The sequence below is a fragment of the Microtus pennsylvanicus genome, chromosome 6, assembly GCF_037038515.1.
Source record: "Microtus pennsylvanicus isolate mMicPen1 chromosome 6, mMicPen1.hap1, whole genome shotgun sequence".
NCBI classification, from domain to species: domain Eukaryota; kingdom Metazoa; phylum Chordata; class Mammalia; order Rodentia; family Cricetidae; genus Microtus; species Microtus pennsylvanicus.
Window position 1 is genome coordinate 96,941,865 of NC_134584.1, and position 18,797 is coordinate 96,960,661.

Here is an 18,797-nt window from a genome sequence, read left to right on the forward strand (position 1 = left end):
AGTTCCAACACAAATTGCTGGGTGGAGCTGCAGCGTGGCTCAATTAGTTGTCTGCTGGAATATTATACATGCAGAACACCTGCACACATAAAAATAAGTAAAATTTAAAGATAAAAAACACCCACCAGCCAAGGCCATGCAAGCCTTATCTGTGTGATGGTGGGATACGCTAAGTTACACTGCATTGTGGGATACCCTAAATTACACAGAATTGTGGGATACCCTAGGTTACACTGCATTGTGGGATACCCTAGGTTACACTGCATTGTGGGATACCCTAAATTACACAGAATTGTGGGATACCCTAGGTTACACTGCATTGTGGGATACCCTGGTTACACAGCAAGGTGGTGGCCTTCCCTTTTATTTTTTGATAGGTCCTCGCTAATACCCATGAACTCTAGTAGCCCAGGCAGGCCTCAAAACTGAAACCTCCTTCTCAACCTCCCAAGTAACTTGGATGCCAGGCCTAAGTTACTAGGCCTGATTATTTTTCTCAATAAACCCTGATTTTGCTTCATAGTGACTGGTCCTGAAATTCTTCTCTGGGAACCGAGGTGTCGGCCTCGGGCTATGCTGGACGTTCCACATAATTCTAAAAAGTGTGCTTGGGGCCTGAGAAAACTGACCAGGGTTCCAAGGCAGCCTCTGGCGTGAGGCTTCCATCGAGGCGGGCATCGCCATCCATCAGGCTCTTCATTCCTCTTAAGCAGAGGCAACCGGGCTTCCCAATCCCCTCAAGCACACATGTGAATCCACAGTGATTAAAACACCATTCGGCTTAGCCCCCTGGGGTCAGGGCCAGCCTTGGCAAAGACGGGAAGACACAGTTGCTCAGCCTCACCTGAGCCTCTGGCTTCCTCAGACTAGGATGGAGTTAGGCCTTTTCTACAGAGTGGCACTGTAACCTCTCACCCTTCCGTGGGCCTTCTGGACCCCGCAGCCCTGACTGGCATAGCCCCTGAGAGCTCTGTTGATCCTCCATCCTGCCTCTGGGGCACCAGGCACGAAGGAAGTTCACCAGCGCTAGAACAAGGGTTGGAATGAGTTGAAGCTGAGGCCCTGGGTTCTGCTAATAGAGGAACCAAGAAATGTCCCCTTTGAAAAGAGAGAAGTATGTCACTGCTGTGGCCCCTGACACACCGACTCCCACCGCTGTCCTGAGTGGAAGGTCCATTCTCTGGAAAGCCGCAAACATTCCTAAGCTGGACTTCTACTGAATTATCTCAAATTCTTTGAATTTCTCTAGTCTGCAAGGATTGAAGGAGGGGACAGGAGGCGGGGAATGACCTCCAAGGAGGTTAAATAGGTCACATCAACACTGGGCACAGAGACAAGCAGAGGGACCCTTGAAGATCTTCACCTGCACTTCTGGCATGATGATGTCACTCCGGACGCTGCTCCTGGCTGCCCTGCTTCTGGGGACGTTTCTGCAGCATGCCAGTGCTGGTGAGAGCTGGTCATAGATGGGAGAGGGCAGGGAAGGGGCCTCTCGACCACACAGACCACAGCAGAAACACAAGCTGTGCCATTTATACCCTGTCTGTTCTTCCAAAGGTCACAAGGGCTGGCGTCAAGAGCATTGGGAGGACAATAATGGTGCTGGAGATGGGATGGTGGGGATGGGATTGGTGGTGTTGGGCACCTGACCTGGACACCTACCTGGTGAAGAGCCATGGGCAGCACATCTTATCCAGAGACATTAGGACATAGTGGTCTTGATTGAGGGCTTATGATGCAGAATGAACGATTCTCAGAACTGCTATCAGTTTTCCATTAACGGTCTCCACGTATCACCAGGAAACAACATAAAGGCGGAGAACTGGTTCCAAGAATGTACGAAAAGAGATTTTTATATTTAGTTTAGAAAGGGAAGTTGAAATAAGGTTCCTAGACACAGACAGCTGTGCATGCAATCGCACACAGATGAACGTGCAAACGTGCAAACACAGAGAGCCTATGCTATGCTAGCACAGCTACCCCTCACCATGGTAACGCACACACACACAAACACACCAAGACAAGACAGAACATAGACAAAGAGAGGCACACGCAGTTATCCATAGTCCTTAGGTTCACACAGGCACACGTGGGGCTACTCCATGGGTCCTCAGGCACACAAGAAGACCCTTGGGACACCTGCTTCCATTGTTCTTCTAGCTCGAGCCACGAACGTAGGCCAAGAGTGCTGCCTGAAGTACTTCAAGGGGGCCATCCCCATCAGGAGAGTGGTGACGTGGTACAGGACCTCAGCTGAGTGTCGAAGAGATGCTATTGTGTGAGTCCCCCTTGCTCCCACTCTTACACCTCAGGGGGTGGCGTAGAGCATCTAGGAAGACCATTGGGAAGGACACAGCTCTGGGAACTCAGGGGGAACTCTTACACCCCACACAGTTGAGAAGGGTTCTCTCTGACCTCTGAGTTCAGGTCGATGCTGGTGCGGCTGGTTGTGGAGCTCTGGAAGGCCTTGCTGTTTTCACACCCACTGGCTTCTCCTGTGTAGGTTTGTGACTGTCCAGGGCAAGAACATCTGTTCAGACCCCAAAGACAAACATGTGAAGAAGGCCCTCAGATACCTCAGAAGCCTGAAGCCATAGCCTGTGACCGTCCCCCACCCCCCGGCAGCATTTGGAGACCCAAGTGTTGGTGTCCACGATCTCCACCCAAAGCTGCCTGCATCCAGGGGAGGCCTGAAGAGCACTAGAGAAGCCATGGAGTGGGAGTCCCTGTCCCCTTTTATGGACTCAAGTTACAGGCTCCAAAAACTCCCATTAAAGCCCTCCTCCTTTAGTCTGGGTCGGTGTGTTCTGTCTCCACGGTGCAGAACCCTTTCCACTTTGGCCAGTCACACTGGAAGCATCCTCACCGGACAGTTGGTGCTGCTCTGCCCAGGTCAGAAAGGGTTAACTGGGGCTGAGGGAGAGACGCAGTCCCACACAAGTAAGAGGTGGAAGCATGGGGACCCCTCTGTCCATGCCTAGTTCAGAGCTGGAGCCACAACAGGCTGTGGGAAGAGTTAGGGTCTTGGTATTCCAGGTCATCTTTGCCTATCCAGCATGCCTTTCTTTCTGGGTCAGATTATACAGCACAAGCCAAGATCTTGTCTTCCCTGGATTCTGCCAGGCTGAAGGCCGTCTGATCTGGGCTGCATTAGTGAGTTACCTGGAAGAAGGTTTTTAACATGTTGCTTCCATCTTGTGGCCAGTTTTGGCACTGCATAATAAATGCCAAGGGGGCAGGAATAAGATCAACATTTTAACAATCTGGAGGCTGGTGGCCATGAAATGGCTTCCTAAGGAACCCAAGATTTCTCCTACCATAGTGGGCTTTTCTTTCTTGAAGACCAAGAGTGTCCCACAGTCCTCGGCTTAGTCCTTGTGAAAAAATAACCTCGTGATCCAGGGGCTAGAGAAGGGATGACCAGTTTGGCAAAGAGGAGGCCCTACTGACGGAGGAAGAGCAAGAACTGGGGCCTGAAGGCCTGTATCCTGTAGTCCAAAACCCAGATGCCCTCAGGGTATGCTCGGTTCCGCTCGCTTGGCGTTCCTTTGCTGTTGAAGTCTTCAGAGGTAACCCTTTGGGTAAACTCAGATGGGAAGGGCAGACCACAGAGACCTTTGAGAGGTGACAGATTTCCTGTGGACCCTGGAGGGAATACAGGGATTGTCTCTAGGCCACTGGGCAGGGAATGTGTGGGGGCCACAACGGACAACAAAATCAGCGTTCTGAACCCAAGTGGTCAGGAGAGGGAGGGTGAAGGTGTGTGGCAAAGTGCCACCACAGTCCTGGGGCATTGTGAGGAACTGTGGCTGGGAGACTCTCGTGACTAATGAGAGAGGAACAGGACGGGAAGGGCGAGTGGACAGTGGGGAGGGGCGAGGCGTACTTTGCTCCTTCTGACTTGAATGTGCCTCCTCTGTTCATTTCTGAAATACAGGTTCCTTTCAGTGCTCACTGCCAATACCACCACCCACATGTGGCCTTCCAAAGTCTCCTTAGTTTTGTAGGACACTCCCAGACCAACATACATATGCCTAATCTTGACCAAATGTCACCTGTCATTTGGGGGGGCATAGATTCCCCCAATAAGTTTATTAGTCTCTGGTAGCTTGGGTCAGCTAACTCAGTAAATGAATTATTTATATAGCGAACATTGGATGATATATTTTGTCAGCCGTGACTGCATGGATTCCTAAAGAAACACCTATGGGGAAAGGAATTGCCAGAGAATCTTACACCAGGACTTGAAGCACCGCTGAAGATGTGGAAATTGAAATTAGGTAGTTTCCCAATTTGCCAGTAGGGGGCGCACTGGCACTATACTAGAGGGTCAAGACTAACGGGGGAGGGGGGATGCACCTAGATTGAAGCTACAGAAGGTCCCTAGGCAGGGGTGTCCTGTCAGAGTTAGCAGGAATGGGGGGGAAGGAGGACACACAAGTGCTTGGAAGGCCACCAAGAGCACCGGGCCGTGCTTCTACTTCCTTCATCTGTGATTGTCTATTTGACATCCGCTTATCATAAGGCCACAAATACCAAACAGTGTTTAGATATCCATGATCCAGCTTTTGTAAGGTTTTAAAATTCATTATAAGTTAAGCATGTTGGCTCAAGCTTGTAATCCCAGTACCTGGGAGGTAGAGGCAATAGGATCAGGAGTTCAAAGCCAGCTTCTGTAGTTTAGTAAATTTGAGGATAGCCTGGAGTGTATGAGAACCTGTCTCAAAAAACAAAACAAAATAGGAATCATAAAGCCAGCGGCAGTGGAGCACAGCCAACTGAGGCAGGAGGATTGCTTGCGCCCAAGAGCAGCTGGGAAATGTATCGAGAACCCCTTTGTCTTAGTTCTTTTTCTGTACTGCTATGGTAAAAACACAATGACTAATACTAATAAGAGCCACATCTTTTTGTTTTGATTTTTGAAACAGGATTTCTCTGTGTAGGCTGTTCTAGAACTCACTCTGTAGACCAGGCTGACCTCGAACTCTGAGATCCGCCTGCCTCTGCCTCCCGAGAGCTAGGATTAAAGCACCACCACAGCCAGGCTCTGAGGTCTTTCTGAAGACCTCCATCAGGATTCTTAACTTTTCCACAAAAAAAAAACAAAAAACTTTCAGAGTAAGTCAGTATGAAGCAGATTTGGTATTTATCAAGAAGTGGCTTAGTGATTAAGAGCACTGGCTGCTCTTTCAAAGGACCCCAGTTTGATTCCCAGCACCCACCCAGCGGCCCACATCTGTCTGTAACTCCAGTCTCCAGAGTTTCAGAAGCCTTCTTCTGGCCTCCAAAGGTACCAGGCATGCACATGGTACACAGACATACATGTAGATAAAACACCCATACAGAGAAAATAAGGCGGGAAGAAAGGTACTTAGGGAATGGGCAGGAAAACACTTGAGATGTCGTGTGTCCCCAGAGTTAGCAAGAGCCGTGTGGGTACAGCCTTAGAGACTTCTGAAGTCAAACCCTCCAAGGTCTCTAGGATTTTCCCTCTCCCCCTCCCTCCTCCCCTCCTTCCTCCCTTCCTCCCTTTAGACTGGGTGTTACTATGTAGCCCTGGCTGTCCTAGAACTCAGACATCTACTTGCCTATGCCTTTGGAGTACTGGGATGAAAGGCATGAGCCATCGTGCTAAACTGGGGAAATTTCAAAATGAGATCACAGTGTGGTTTCTTGGGTGCCCTGGAGCATGGTCCAGGCTGAGGAGATAAAGACACAGATCCCAGGGATTAAAGAAGGCCTTACTATCCTAGGTCACAAGGGAGATAATACATGTTTTGACTACAAAAGAAATTCACAATCATATTTGTGAGATTCTCAAAGATGCGCCTTTCCCGCTGTAAACCCGTCAGGACTTAAAGGTCACACACGCTTTGGCCTTCAGCAAGGCTCGCGCTGTTCTAACAGCCGCGTTTGAATCATCTCTATTAAAAGAAAGTAGTTCCTGGCAAGTTTTGTTAGCCCTGCTGACATTCTGGGACTCTCGGCAGGCAAAGTCTTCAACCAGACTCGGGTGCGGGGATCCTTTTCCTTGCCACATCCTCCACACGCCCCGCCTCTCTCCTGCCTCCAGTCTCTGCCACGACCTAGCTGTGGGCTCTCAGACCCTTGCTTCCCCTCCCTCCCACTTCTCCACAACAACGAACTTGGACCTCCACTGACCTCTTGAGGGTGGATCTTGTTAAGTCCCTGCCTTCCTGCCTCTCATGCTGCCCTTACATAAACCCTGCTGTGGCCCTGTGGTCCCTTTGCCAGGATGTGGGCATTCCCTATCTACATTGGTTGGTTGGTTTGTCAACGCCATACAATCTAGATTGATCTGAGAAGAGGGAGCTCAACTGAGGAAATGCCTCCCTCTGATTAGCCTGCAGGCAGGTCTATGGGACCTTTTGATTAGTGATTGACATGCCCACGGTGGGCAGGACCACCCTGGGGCAGGTGGTCCTAGGCTGTAGAAGGCTGAGCAAGCCATCGGGTACAGCCTGGAAGCGGTGTTTTTCTATGGCCACTTAGTCATTTTCTGCCTCCAGGTTCCTGCCTTATTTTCTCTCCATGGTGAACTACGGCTTGAGATACACAGGCCAATAAACCCTTTCCTCTCCAAGCTGATTTAGATCACCACGTCTATCACAGCAATAGGGACTAGGACACCAGCAATGCTGTTCTTCAAAGCCAACACAGCCACTGCAGCGATGAAATACTCAGGACTTTGTCTACACGTGAGACCTGCTGGCATGCTGAAGTTAGGAAGATGCAAGTTTGAGGGAAGCCTAGAGTACACGTAAAACTTCAATGAGGGAAAAAAGTCGGGCAACAGTGGCACACGCCTTTAATCTCAGCACTTCAGAGGCAGAGGCAGGCGGATCTTTTGAGTTCAAGGCCAGCCTGGTCTACAAGAGCTAGTTCCAGGACAACAGCTAGGGCTGTTACACAGAGAAACCCTTTCACACACACACACACACACACCACCAAACAAACAAAAAAGAAAACAGCAACAACAAAAGATTTCAATGGGTTCCATCGGCATGCATGTGCACACCTGCTCGTCCATCCACAGATGAATGGGAGGGAGGGACTTCTGAGCACTTTGGAGCCTGTGGCTTCTGAACGTCACAGGGTCTGCCGACGTAACGGACTCCTGCCACAGGCCACCAGCTGTCAGGCCCCTAGAAAGGAACACATGGGATGAAGCCCGAAGTCCCTGAGGGCCAGGGGGCAGCTTCCCTCCCTGGAGTGAAGGAATCCCTGCCAGGAGAGCATCACTGTCCCCTCCCGACATATGTCACCATGGCAAGACAGCAAAGGAAGCAGGAGGGAAGGCTGTAAGCACAATCCAGAGTGTTCTAGACTGTTTTAGCTAACTCATGGGGTTCTATAGGGGGCGGTGGGTTGATTGTGTGAGGTCGTAGAGTCCCCTATGTACTCCAGGCCCACTTGGAACTCAGTCCTGCCTCAGCCGCCTGATTGCCAGGGTTACATACGTGAACAACACCCGACCACAACATGCCTTTAAAGTAAGGGCTGCGTGCCCGAGTCTGGCTGCAGCAGGGTTCAGGTCCCAAAGAGGAAGTGTGGAATCAGTGAGGGAAGGAGACTAACGCCATCTGAGGGTGAATCAGAGTGACTGCCCGTTTATTGAAAATAGGCCGCAGCTTTGGACGCTGAAATTGCCCTAAAGTTTAACCACAAGCAGTACTGAAAGCAGACTTAGTGATCCTGGGGTGAAAGCGGCCATTAACGTCATCACAGGCCTTTTTCTGGAAGCAAAAAACCACTACGTTTAGCAAGACTGTAAACGCCTCTGGTGCTCTTAAGTTTCAGTAAACCCCGCCAGGTGCCCTCTTACGATTCCTCTTACACGGTGTCTGCCTCTGTGGTCAGGAGGTGTCAGACACTGAGTCCTGAGAAACAAACCCAAGAGCAATTTTCATTCCTCAAGGGGCTTGGTGCAGCGTTCGTACCATGTAGCACAGCAAGCATTGAGCTATCTCCTAATTGCATTCTTGTGTGCCTTAGTCTTATGATATGGGCCTGCTCCCCTCATAAGTTCCCACCGGGGAGGGTCCTGAGGGCTTACTCTTTTTCTATTATACCATAGCATTCTGAGTCCTTCAGAGTATACTCCTGTATATGGCAGAGATGGATCAAACCAGTCTAATTGCTTAACAGAATCTGCTCCTCACCCTCATGGGGCAGACCAGATCTTGCCATTCATCCAGTAAACCACTAATCCTGGACAGTATTCTATACTCAACTCTTGACCTTAATGGCCTCAGGCTCTGAATCTGCGCCCATTGTTTCTCTTGATTGTGTTTTTCATCCCTGGGACCAGGTAGGCCCAGCTAGTAAATCCTTAACTTTTCTATTCTTGGCTTGATCAGGGGGGCACAATGGGGAGTCTTGTGTGGGAGTAGGCAGAGTTATCACGCTACACGGTTCCACAGTGGCGGGGATGTTTTCTAAAGAATTATTTTGTTTTAAAGAGACTACCACTGTATGTGTTCTCATCCTTCACCAAAGCCCACAAAATTTCCCAAAGGAAGAGGCATAAGGAACTCCCACAACACATAGTAAGAACCATAAAAATGAAAGTAAATTGGTGGCGGAGAGCTGTGGCAGCAATGTCGAAATGCCAGGACTTTGTCAAGCGGCAGCAGCTGCCATGCGGGCCAGGTGGGTTGAGAATCGACGAGGCCTCTTTGACAATGCATGGTACACTGTGTACAGGGTTCCCAGGAACTAAGGATGGTTTTGAATAAAACTATTATTTTCCATGTGAAACATCACCACCTTTTAAAAATAAAAATCTATAGATTGATTTTTTTCTTTTTCCTTTCTTTTTTTTTTCTTTTGAGACAGAGTTTCTCTCTATATTCCTGACTGTTCCAGCTGTTCCAGAACTCACTATGTAGACTGTACTTACACTTGTCTAGAGCTCAGAGATCCACCCGCCTCTCCGCCTCCTTTGTGCTGGGATTAAAGCCATGGGCCACCATGATGGGCCTCTCTCTCTCTCTCTCTCTCTCTCTCTCTCGCTCTCGCTCTCGCTCTCGCTCTCTCACTCTCTTGCTCCCCCTTTCTTCTTGTCTTTTGTAGATGACATTTTTCTTTGAAGATTTTTGTGTATGTGTGTGTCAGTTTGTGTCACTGCCAAGAGGCCAGAAGGTGTCAGATCCCCTGAAGCTGGATTCGCAGGTTGTTGTGAGCCACCTGACCTGGGTGCTAGGAACTGAACTCAGTCCTCAGGAAAAGCACTGAGTTCTTAGCTTCTGAGTTCTCTCTCCAGACCTACAGATCAACTCTCAATTGATCTGTATAATTATTAAATATACTCAATTTCTGGATAATTATTAAATTGCATCTCTAAGTAATTGTTTTGATATTTTGTGGGTTTTTTTCTTTCCATTTCAATTTGGGTTTTTATTGCCTACTTCTACATAGCTCTTGTTGATTTCCCAAGGCTTTTAAGTTTTAAAATTTTAGGTTGGAGAGATGGCTCAGCAGTTAAGAACACCAGCCACTCTTCCACACGGTTTCAGTTCCCTGCACCCACACGGCCGCTAACCATCATCTGTAACTCCAGTTCCAGGGGATCCCATGCCCTCTCATAACCTCTATGGGTACTGCATACACATGGTGCACATTTATAGACGCTGACAGAAACACATTTCAAAAAAATTTAATTGCTAAGTGACTCATAAAATTGTATATGCATGTATGTATGTATGCAGGTGTAGCAGGAGTCCCCCCAGTATGACATTCCAATACAAGTAATTTGGGCTGATTCATTCTATTCCATTTCAGCATTCTCTTCTCCCTTGTGACATTTCCAGCACCCAGAACTGTCTGTCCTCGGGCAACCTTTGCCCGTGAGCATCTTCATCACGTCTCCCTACGCCTTTTCCAGTTCCTGTCTTGCTCTCATATTTTATATAGTTATCTCATTTTTAGCAGAAATTTTGCCCAGGGTCAGTGAGATGCCCAGCAGGTAATGGCACTTGCCACCAAGCCTAACAACTCCCTAGGCTTGATCTTGGAAACCACCTATTAAAGGAGAGACCCAGCTCCAAGTTGTCCTCTGAGATCCTCACACAAACTGTGACAAGCACATGCGTTCACACATAAAGAAGTGAAAAAAAATACGGTTTTTGTCAGTATTCACCTGCTCTGTGGGGACTTTCTCCATATTACTGCTATTGCTTGCTACCTTTATTTCTTAACTTTCATTTTTCAGATAGACTCTTGCTATGTACCCAGACTGGCCTTGAGCCCTCTGCCTCCTGCCTTTGCTTCCTGCCTGCTGGGGTTTCCGGGCTGTGTGGACTCTGTGTATCTGCTGTGCTGGCCCATACATGGGACAGTCCCCGAAGGTCTGTGACTGGGGGTTCAGGACTTTGTTCTGGCCTAGTGGAACTTTTCTTAAGGGCCAGTGTTTACATTTCCTCAGTTATATAAAGGAAATATCCCAAAATGCAAAGCATATGCATGTGTTAGGTACATTAATCAATCATAAAATTCTAGATCCCAGGCCAGGTCATGGTGGCGCACGTCTTTAATCCCAGCACTTGGGAGGCAGAGGCAGGTGGATCTCTGTGAGTTTGAGGCCAGCCTGGGCTACAAGAGCTAGTTCCGGGACAGACTCCAAAGCTACAGAGAAATCCTGTCTTGAAAAAACAAAACAAAACAAAACCAAAAAAAAAAACTAGATCCCTCTCCCCAGCTCAAGGGAGACAACTATGAACGGCTGGAGCCAGGGGTTAGGTGTGCTGAGCTTGTTAGAGGCCTTGGGTTGACTACTCCACCACTACAAAAATAAACAGCCTTGCTAGTGGATGTGGTGGCAGGAGGACTCCTTTGGAGATTAGTGTGAGCTACAAGGTGAGTTCCAGGCCAGCCTAGGCTTTTTTTCTTTTCTTTTTTTTTTTTTTAAAGATTTATTTATTTATTATGTATACAGTATTCTCAGTATTCTGTCTACAGGCCAGAAGAGGGCGCCAGATCTCATTACAGGTGGCTGTGAACCACCATGTGGTTGCTGGGAATTGAACTCAGGACCTTTGGAAGAGCAGGCAGTGCTCTTAACCACTGAGCCATCTCTCCAGCCCGCCTAGGCTATTTGTATGAGACCCAGCATTCAACTAACCAACCAGCCAACTTTCCTGCTTCCCTAAACACCCACTTCCCATCTCATCTCCATCCAGAACATGCCTGGTCCTGGGTGTGCTCAACAGTCTTCTGGAACTTTTTTTGTTTGTTTGTTTTTGTTTTTGTTTTTTCGAGACAGGCTTTCTCTGTAGCTTTGAAGCCTGTCCTGTAACTAGCTCTTGTAGACCAGGCTGGCCTCAAACTCACAGAGATCTGCTGGCCTCTGCCTCCCAAGTGTTGGGATTAAAGGTGTGCGCCATCACTGGCATTGGGCTTGTTTTTTGACATAGTTTCATTTTGTAGCCTAGCCTGGCCTAGAACTTTTGACTAGGCTAGCTTCAAACTTTCAGTCTTTGTGCCTCAACCTCCCGAGTGCAGGTGTTCACTGCAATGCCCGGTTGGGGGAATTTTTTTAGCTTGTTTTCTGCTGTGTGAAAAATTTTCTCTAGTTCAGAATACTTTAGAATCATCTGGGAAAGCCTTGCAAAGCACTGCTGCCCCAGGCCCACTCCAGAAGATTCTAATTTAACTGGTCCTTGTTAGTAAAATTCAGGCATAGGAGGTTGTCTTTTATTTTTGGAAGCTGCCAGTAGTTCTAATGTTCAGCAGGTGTTGAACTGTTCAAGCTAATCCTGCTATGTTCCCAGCTGGCCACACCTCCACCCTTAGCTGGTAGGGCTTCTGCTTAGCCTTCCCCATCTCCATCCCCACATACTAGGTGAAGCAACACTGTTCCCTATTAGCAGAGAGCTCTCAGCCAGGTGCTTCCAGCCATGGCCGGCTTCCCTGTAAACCCCTCCCAACCAGAAGCACCTGCAATGCTCGAGTACCTTCAACTCAGCAGCCTGCCTCACTCATTCCCCCTCCACACCTCAGCTCCAAGCCCCCTTAAGTCCCAGCTGTCACCAAAGTCCAGGGAAGACGTGGCTTGTCTCTGCTGCCTGTGCCAATGCCAAGCGGATGATTTCATCACGAGGGGTGACTTGACACCATACTACCAGATTCTAAGCCAGAAACCTTAGAGAGTTAAGAAGTCAGGCAGTGGAGGTGTTCGCCTTTAATCGCAGCACTTGGGAGGCAGAGACAGGCGGATCTGTGATTTCACGGCCAGCCTGGAATATAGAGTGAGTTCCAAGACAGGCTCCAAAGCAACACAGAAAAACCCTATCTTAAAAAACAAAAAACAAAAAAACAAAACAAAAAAGCACTTAGCTGCTTTTGCAGAGGACCTAGGTTTGATTCCCAGCACATACAATGGCTCACAGCTCTAAATCCAGTCCCTGGGATCTGATACCCTCTTCTGGCCTCCATGGGCACTGAACAAACCTGGTGCATAGACATATACACAAAAAAATGGAAAAAAAAACAAATTTTAAGACCAGTTTTGGCATGATGGCACAATTCTTGCAATGCTAATATTTGGGAGACTGAGGAGGATCACTGTGAGTTCCAGGCTAGGGTAGCCAGACCTTGTTTCAGACAAGGGGAAGAGAGGAGGAAGGGGAGGGAGACGGAGGACAGCTTGGCCTACCGTAACCCAGTCTCAAAAGAAAACAAGGGCCAGTGAAATAGTTCAGTGGGTAAAGATTATGGCTGCCAGGCCTGATGACCTGAACTTGATCCCTGGGACCCACGTGATGGAAGAACCAGCCCCTCCGGCCCCCATGTGTGCACCATGGCTTGTATGCCCTCACACACATAAACAAATCATTACAAAGGCTCCCAGGCCCGCGCCTGTATTCACGGAAACTCAGGCTGAATTCTGTGACAGCTGACAGTTTTTGGATTCTAAGCTTACAAACGGCTGAACTTCCCCTTAGGCAGGCATCACAGAATCAAGACTCTGCTCAGCGACAAACTGTGCTCCACCAGCCCTCAGTGTCCGGCTGTGATCTGGGCAGGGGCGCTCTCCGCCATCCCAGGACTGCCACCGGGGCCTTTCCTCTCTGCCAGCCTTCGCTGGAAATCAACAAGCAGGGTCTCAAGGGCTTGTGGCATTTACTAAGCTCACAAGGAAGCTCTTACCCAGGAGCTCCTCCTTGCGGCGAGCCCTGACCAGCAGGGAATAACACCACGACTCGAGGATCCTTCTTCAATCACAGTTTATTGAAGCGCTGCTTGGTTGAGGGAGAGCTGAAGGTGAGGGGCCCCGACCACGGCAGGAGGTGTGCTTATATGCAGGGTGTAGGCGTGTCTAGCTGGCCTACTACACAAGGCTATACAGGATTGGACGGCTGGCGTTGCTAGGCAGATTAGCAGGCAAAAGAATGCAAAACAGCACAGTAGCGCTGATGTGAAAAACAACTTAGGGCATCGCCCTGAGTGGAAGCCGGCGCCATCTTGTAATGGCGGACGGTTGTCACAGTTCCCCCTTTTTGTTTTTATAAAAAGAAACAAAAAAGGACTTACTCCCGTTCTGGTCTCCGCCTCATGATGCGTGGACCGATCAAAGGAGGCCGTAGCCAGCCAACACTCCTTCTCCAGTGCAATGGGTGCAAACCCCTGAAGGTGCAAAGGCAGTGTAAGACTGACAGAGCAATAGCATGGTCCCTCTGGGTGCAATGGCGTTAACGCCTCCAGGTGCAAGGGCACCACACTATGCATCCTTAAGTACCGCTATCCAAGCTTGAGGGGAACTGCCTGCATCCAGCGCTGCTAGTGCCTTAGCAATTGCCATCTTTTCCACCTGTCGCCTTCGAGAGATCCGGCACAGCAAAAACAACGCCAGAACAACGCCTGCAGCAAGCAGAACACCAAACATGCCAACTCCCACCCACTCTTTGAAGTAGGAAATAGTCTGTAGCAACCAATCAGTGTATCCTTTCAGGGTAATCATCTCGGCTCGAGTTTGATTAAGGTCAAGGATGCTTAGGATAAGATTTCTCTGCAAACTTTCAAGCTGTCTAGACCAATTTCCTGCAAGCAATTGTCCTAATGCTTTTGACTCATTAGCTTTAGCTAAATATGGTGTAACACATACTGCGGGAGTCTTATCCACGCAACTCATACTGATAACATTAAACAAAGTATACAGATTATTTTCTAGCAAATCTACTCGCTTATTCAAAAGCAAAATGCCAGAGGCCAGATGTTTGTTAATTGTTACCTGTACCGTTAAAGCAGAGGACGTTCGTTGAACCACCTCGTTAATAGTTAGAACAGTTTGAACTTGATTGGCCATAGCAATATCAGCTGTAACAGCAGCTGCTGCAGAAGCTACAATTGCAGTCACTATTGCTGCAGTAATACCAAAATCACGCTTCTCTCTTAGCAAGGTTACGATAGGAAACTTATTAGGATCAGCAACTACTGGCACAGGCACAAAAATAGGAATTCTCATTATTAAGGCCTTCTGGGATCCTCCATCCCAACATTAGAATGCTGTATGTCATTAGAACATTTATCATTCTCGCCGTGGGTCTTTGGCGCGTCTTTTATCTTTCTTGTGAGTCTTTCTGACACCCAGATGGGATCCGGACGTTCCTGCGGGAAAACACAAATAGCTCCCCTGGATCTCATTATAACTGGATCCGGTCCATACCATTTGTTATCAAGCACATCACGCCACATCACTTGTTGCTGTTCAGTAGAGGCCACAAAAGAATGACGGTCAGCGGCCGTCCTATTGTCTGCATCTCTAATTAAAAAATTTAAAGTAAATAAGGCATAAGCAATCCTTTCTTTAGGGGTTGCATGTTCTGCTATTCCCCCTTTTTGTTTTTGAAGCAATTCCTTGAGTGTGCGATTAGCACGCTCAATAATTCCTTGGCCCTGAGGGTTATAAGGCAATCCCGTTTTATGGGTGACTTGCAAACGAGTGCAGAAGCCTTGGAATCCCCGGGACGTATACGTTGGGCCATTATCAGTTTTTAGAAGTTGAGGTTTTCCCCAAGCTGCCCAAGCGTCCAGGCAATGGGTTTTTACATGAATCACCTTTTCTCCAGCCAGTGGTGAGGCAAAAATGACCCCAGAATAGGTGTCAATGGAAACATGTACATACTTGAGTTTTTCAAATTTAGGAATATGGGTTACATCCATTTGCCAGAGGGCAAGAGGTTTAAGACCTCTGGGATTGACCCCCACATGGGGGGGGGGGTGCAGAAACTGAACACATCCAGTGCATTGCGCAACAATTGTACGCGCTTGTTCATGTGAAATTGAAAATTTTAAGCGCAGGGTGTTAGCAGGAACATGATAAAGACGATGAAACTCTGATGCCTGAGAAACAGAATCATTTAAACATAGAAATGTAAGGCGTGTCGCCTTATCAACTAAGTCATTCATTACAGCCATAGGTCCAGGCAACAAGGAATGTGCTCTTATGTGGCCAATATAGAAGGAATAATTACGTTGCAAAATAACATTTCTAATCTGATTTAATATAGGAGCTGCCAAGCTATGCATTTGAACAATCGCAGCTGTTTCCAAATAAGCAACGGCATTAACTACATAATGCGAATCAGAAAAAATATTTATAGCACAGTTCGAAAAATCCTTGAAAACTTGTAGAACCACTAAACATTCCACCACTTGAGGTGTATCAGGTGCAAATTGGAATACTTGTGAATATTCATTAGCCAATTTTAATTGTATCTGTTGTTGAATATCTCTGTCCCATAGATTAATAGGAATCTGAACTACAAATGGTTAAAAGGTACCCTTCTGTTCTGGAGTCTGCCAATGTAGTGTTTTTGCACTAATTTCAGGCGTCTCTTGGTAACCCAGGCCCTGCAAAGATTGAGATGCCTCCTGGAGAGGCCAATACTTTGGCCATTCCTCCCGGCGCATAACACTCCTATCCGCACCTGTGTCAACAAGGCCTGAGAACTCTTTTCCCTCAATCTTCAAGGTTAGCATTGGCCTATTGCCCAGGTCCAAGGACAAACAGGCCAAGTCAACACCCGTTGAGCCAAAGCCTTGAAGTTCTCGTTGTTAGACTTAGCTGAAAAGTTCCCATGCATGGAAGGGACTATCAACAATTGTGCAATGCGATCTCCAGGGGCAATCGATATGATTCCAAAAGGAGAGTGACACATGACCTTGATTACCCCTTGATAGTCGGGATCTATCACTCCCGGCAAGATTATCAAACCTCTCATAGTATTAGAAGATCTCCCTAAAACTATTCCTACGGTGTTATTTTGAAGAGGTCCTGTCATGTCTGTGTCAAGTATTTGTATTCCCATGCTTTGAGGTAGTACCAGTTCATCTCTTCAGCAACGTTAATGTATAATTTGCTGAAGGGCCATATGTTTGGGCTGCTTGCACCAAATCTTTAAGCTGTTTATAGGAGATTGGTTCATGCCATCTATTATTTGTCTGAGGGTCTTCGAATACAGGGAAAGCAGAGGCCAGTCTTGACCAAGTAGATCCCCGAATGAAATGACATCCGGATCTCGATTCCTCATATGATGGCGGTTTCCGCCATCATATTAGATATCATATTAGATATCATACTAGATATCACATTAGATATATATGATATTATATTAACATGATACACATCATGATATATATGATACCATATCAATACAACAATATATATTAATATAATAATATGATACATATTATGATATATATGATATTATATTAATATGATACATATTACGATATATCTATCATATTAGATATCATATTAGAGCAAACTCATCTAATAGTGGGTAGAGCGGTGCACTCGGTTCTACCCTGGGTGTGTCGACATCTCTTTTCTCTTTGGACTTGTCCTTTTGTGTTTGTTTTTCTCCTTTTTTCTTTTTCCTTTGTTCCCCTTTTTCCTCATCATCCCCGCTGTCCGTCCCTGAGAGACTGTCCTGATATGCCGTTAATGCCCTTCGGCCTGCCTTGAGTGCTTCCACATTCTGATCATCCTTCAAACAAGACCGCATCAGCTTCCAAAATGGAAAAGTTCCTGCTTTGAGTGTACCTTCTTCTCTAGCTCTCATGAGGTCTTTCCCTAGCTTGTCCCAACTGGGGACGTTTAAGTCTCCTGAGACCAAAAACCACGGAGCCGTGCGATCAATGTCCTGTAGGACTTTCTTAAGAGTACCCTCACTGATCTTTAAGTCTCTCTGGCGTAAAATGGCTTGAGCTGAGTGTACAAAAGCCTCACAATGTGAGCTGTGCTTATTACCCATGACACTTAATTACCTACACAAGATTTATTCACAAGCACGCGCTGCCGTTTTATCTACAGCGGACTTATCTTCGCTTTAAGCACAGCAACAAAGGCACTCCTGCCCAGGCATATGGCAACGAAGCCAAAAACAACACATCATAACAAAATCACCATCAGAAGAAACAGCACAGCAAAGATAATAGGGTTGATTCCTGCAATCAACATACCTGGGGACTTACCGATATCGTCCGCTTCCCGTGTGAAGTTCTGAATCCTCTTTGACCCCTCACCGTGATGCCGCCACAGAGGGTCCCGGGGTTCGGCACCAGCTGCGGCGAGCCCTGACCAGCAGGGAATAACACCACGACTCGAGGATCCTTCTTCAATCACAGTTTATTGAAGCGCTGCTTGGTTGAGGGAGAGCTGAAGGTGAGGGGCCCCGACCACGGCAGGAGGTGTGCTTATATGCAGGGTGTAGGCGTGTCTAGCTGGCCTACTACACAAGGCTATACAGGATTGGACGGCTGGCGTTGCTAGGCAGATTAGCAGGCAAAAGAATGCAAAACAGCACAGTAGCGCTGATGTGAAAAACAACTTAGGGCATCGCCCTGAGTGGAAGCCGGCGCCATCTTGTAATGGCGGACGGTTGTCACACCTCCTCAAACCCAGAGGCCAAAATGTTTGTCCCTCACCTTGGCAACTGCAGAAGCGATCAACAGTCTGTGGCTGTCAGTTTTCGCTGCTGGGTGACAAACCAGTCAGCCACATACCCACTTATTATCTCAGTCATTGGCTCTGGCCAGAGAAAACATTTCTTGGTTTTGGTACTGGGAATCAAAACCAAGGCCCTGTGCATAGCAAGTGCTCTATCCACGGACCCAGGCATTACCTCGGGCGCAGGCTGTGCTCTCATTAGAAACCCTTTAAGTCCTCTTCCAAGATGACACAGTGCTGGCAGAACCTAGCTCCTTGTGGTTGTGGGGATGCAGCCCCCATTTTCTTGGGGGCTGTGCATTGGGGCACGCTGTTTACTTCTCAAAATTTCACAACTAGGGGTAGAAAGATGGCTCAGCAGTTAGGAGCACTGGCTGCTCTTCCAGAGGACCCGGGTTTAATTTCCAGCACCCACATGGCAGCTCGTAACTGTAACTCTAGTTCCAGGGGATCTGAAACATTCATGCCAGTGTTCACAAAAGAAAAAATTAAATTAAAAACAAACAACAAAACCCCTTCACAGCCAGCTTCTGCATGGGCAGTAAGACAAACGCTTTGTTTTCTAGACCTTTTAAAGGATCCTGGCCATGCTCACCCAGGATAATCTCCCTTGTAACTAACAGTAAGAGCGGCAGGGACTGTGAGTCTACCTACAGAGCCTTTCACTTTATTGGAGTTCTCCACTCAGGCCCAGAAGAGAAACTCCAATGTCATCCAGGTCTCGCTGTAATTGGAGGAGAGGCAACACAAGGCAAGGGTCACTTGGGCCAATGGAGATTCTGCTTCTTAAGCAGCAGGGACCAGCAGAAGCAAGCTAGGAGAA

General features: G+C 47.7%; 1 protein-coding gene across 1 annotated transcript; it reads left to right on the forward strand.

Annotated features, from left to right (window-relative positions):
• The first annotated feature begins 1,337 nt into the window (after window positions 1–1,337).
• Ccl17 (C-C motif chemokine ligand 17) lies at window positions 1,338–2,773 on the forward strand. The gene is made up of 3 exons (XM_075977916.1): window positions 1,338–1,449; window positions 2,161–2,278; window positions 2,504–2,773. The coding sequence occupies exons 1-3, from the start codon at window positions 1,377–1,379 to the stop codon at window positions 2,595–2,597; spliced, it is 285 nt and encodes a 94-aa protein (XP_075834031.1). The 5' UTR covers window positions 1,338–1,376; the 3' UTR covers window positions 2,598–2,773.
• The last annotated feature ends 16,024 nt before the right edge of the window (window positions 2,774–18,797 follow it).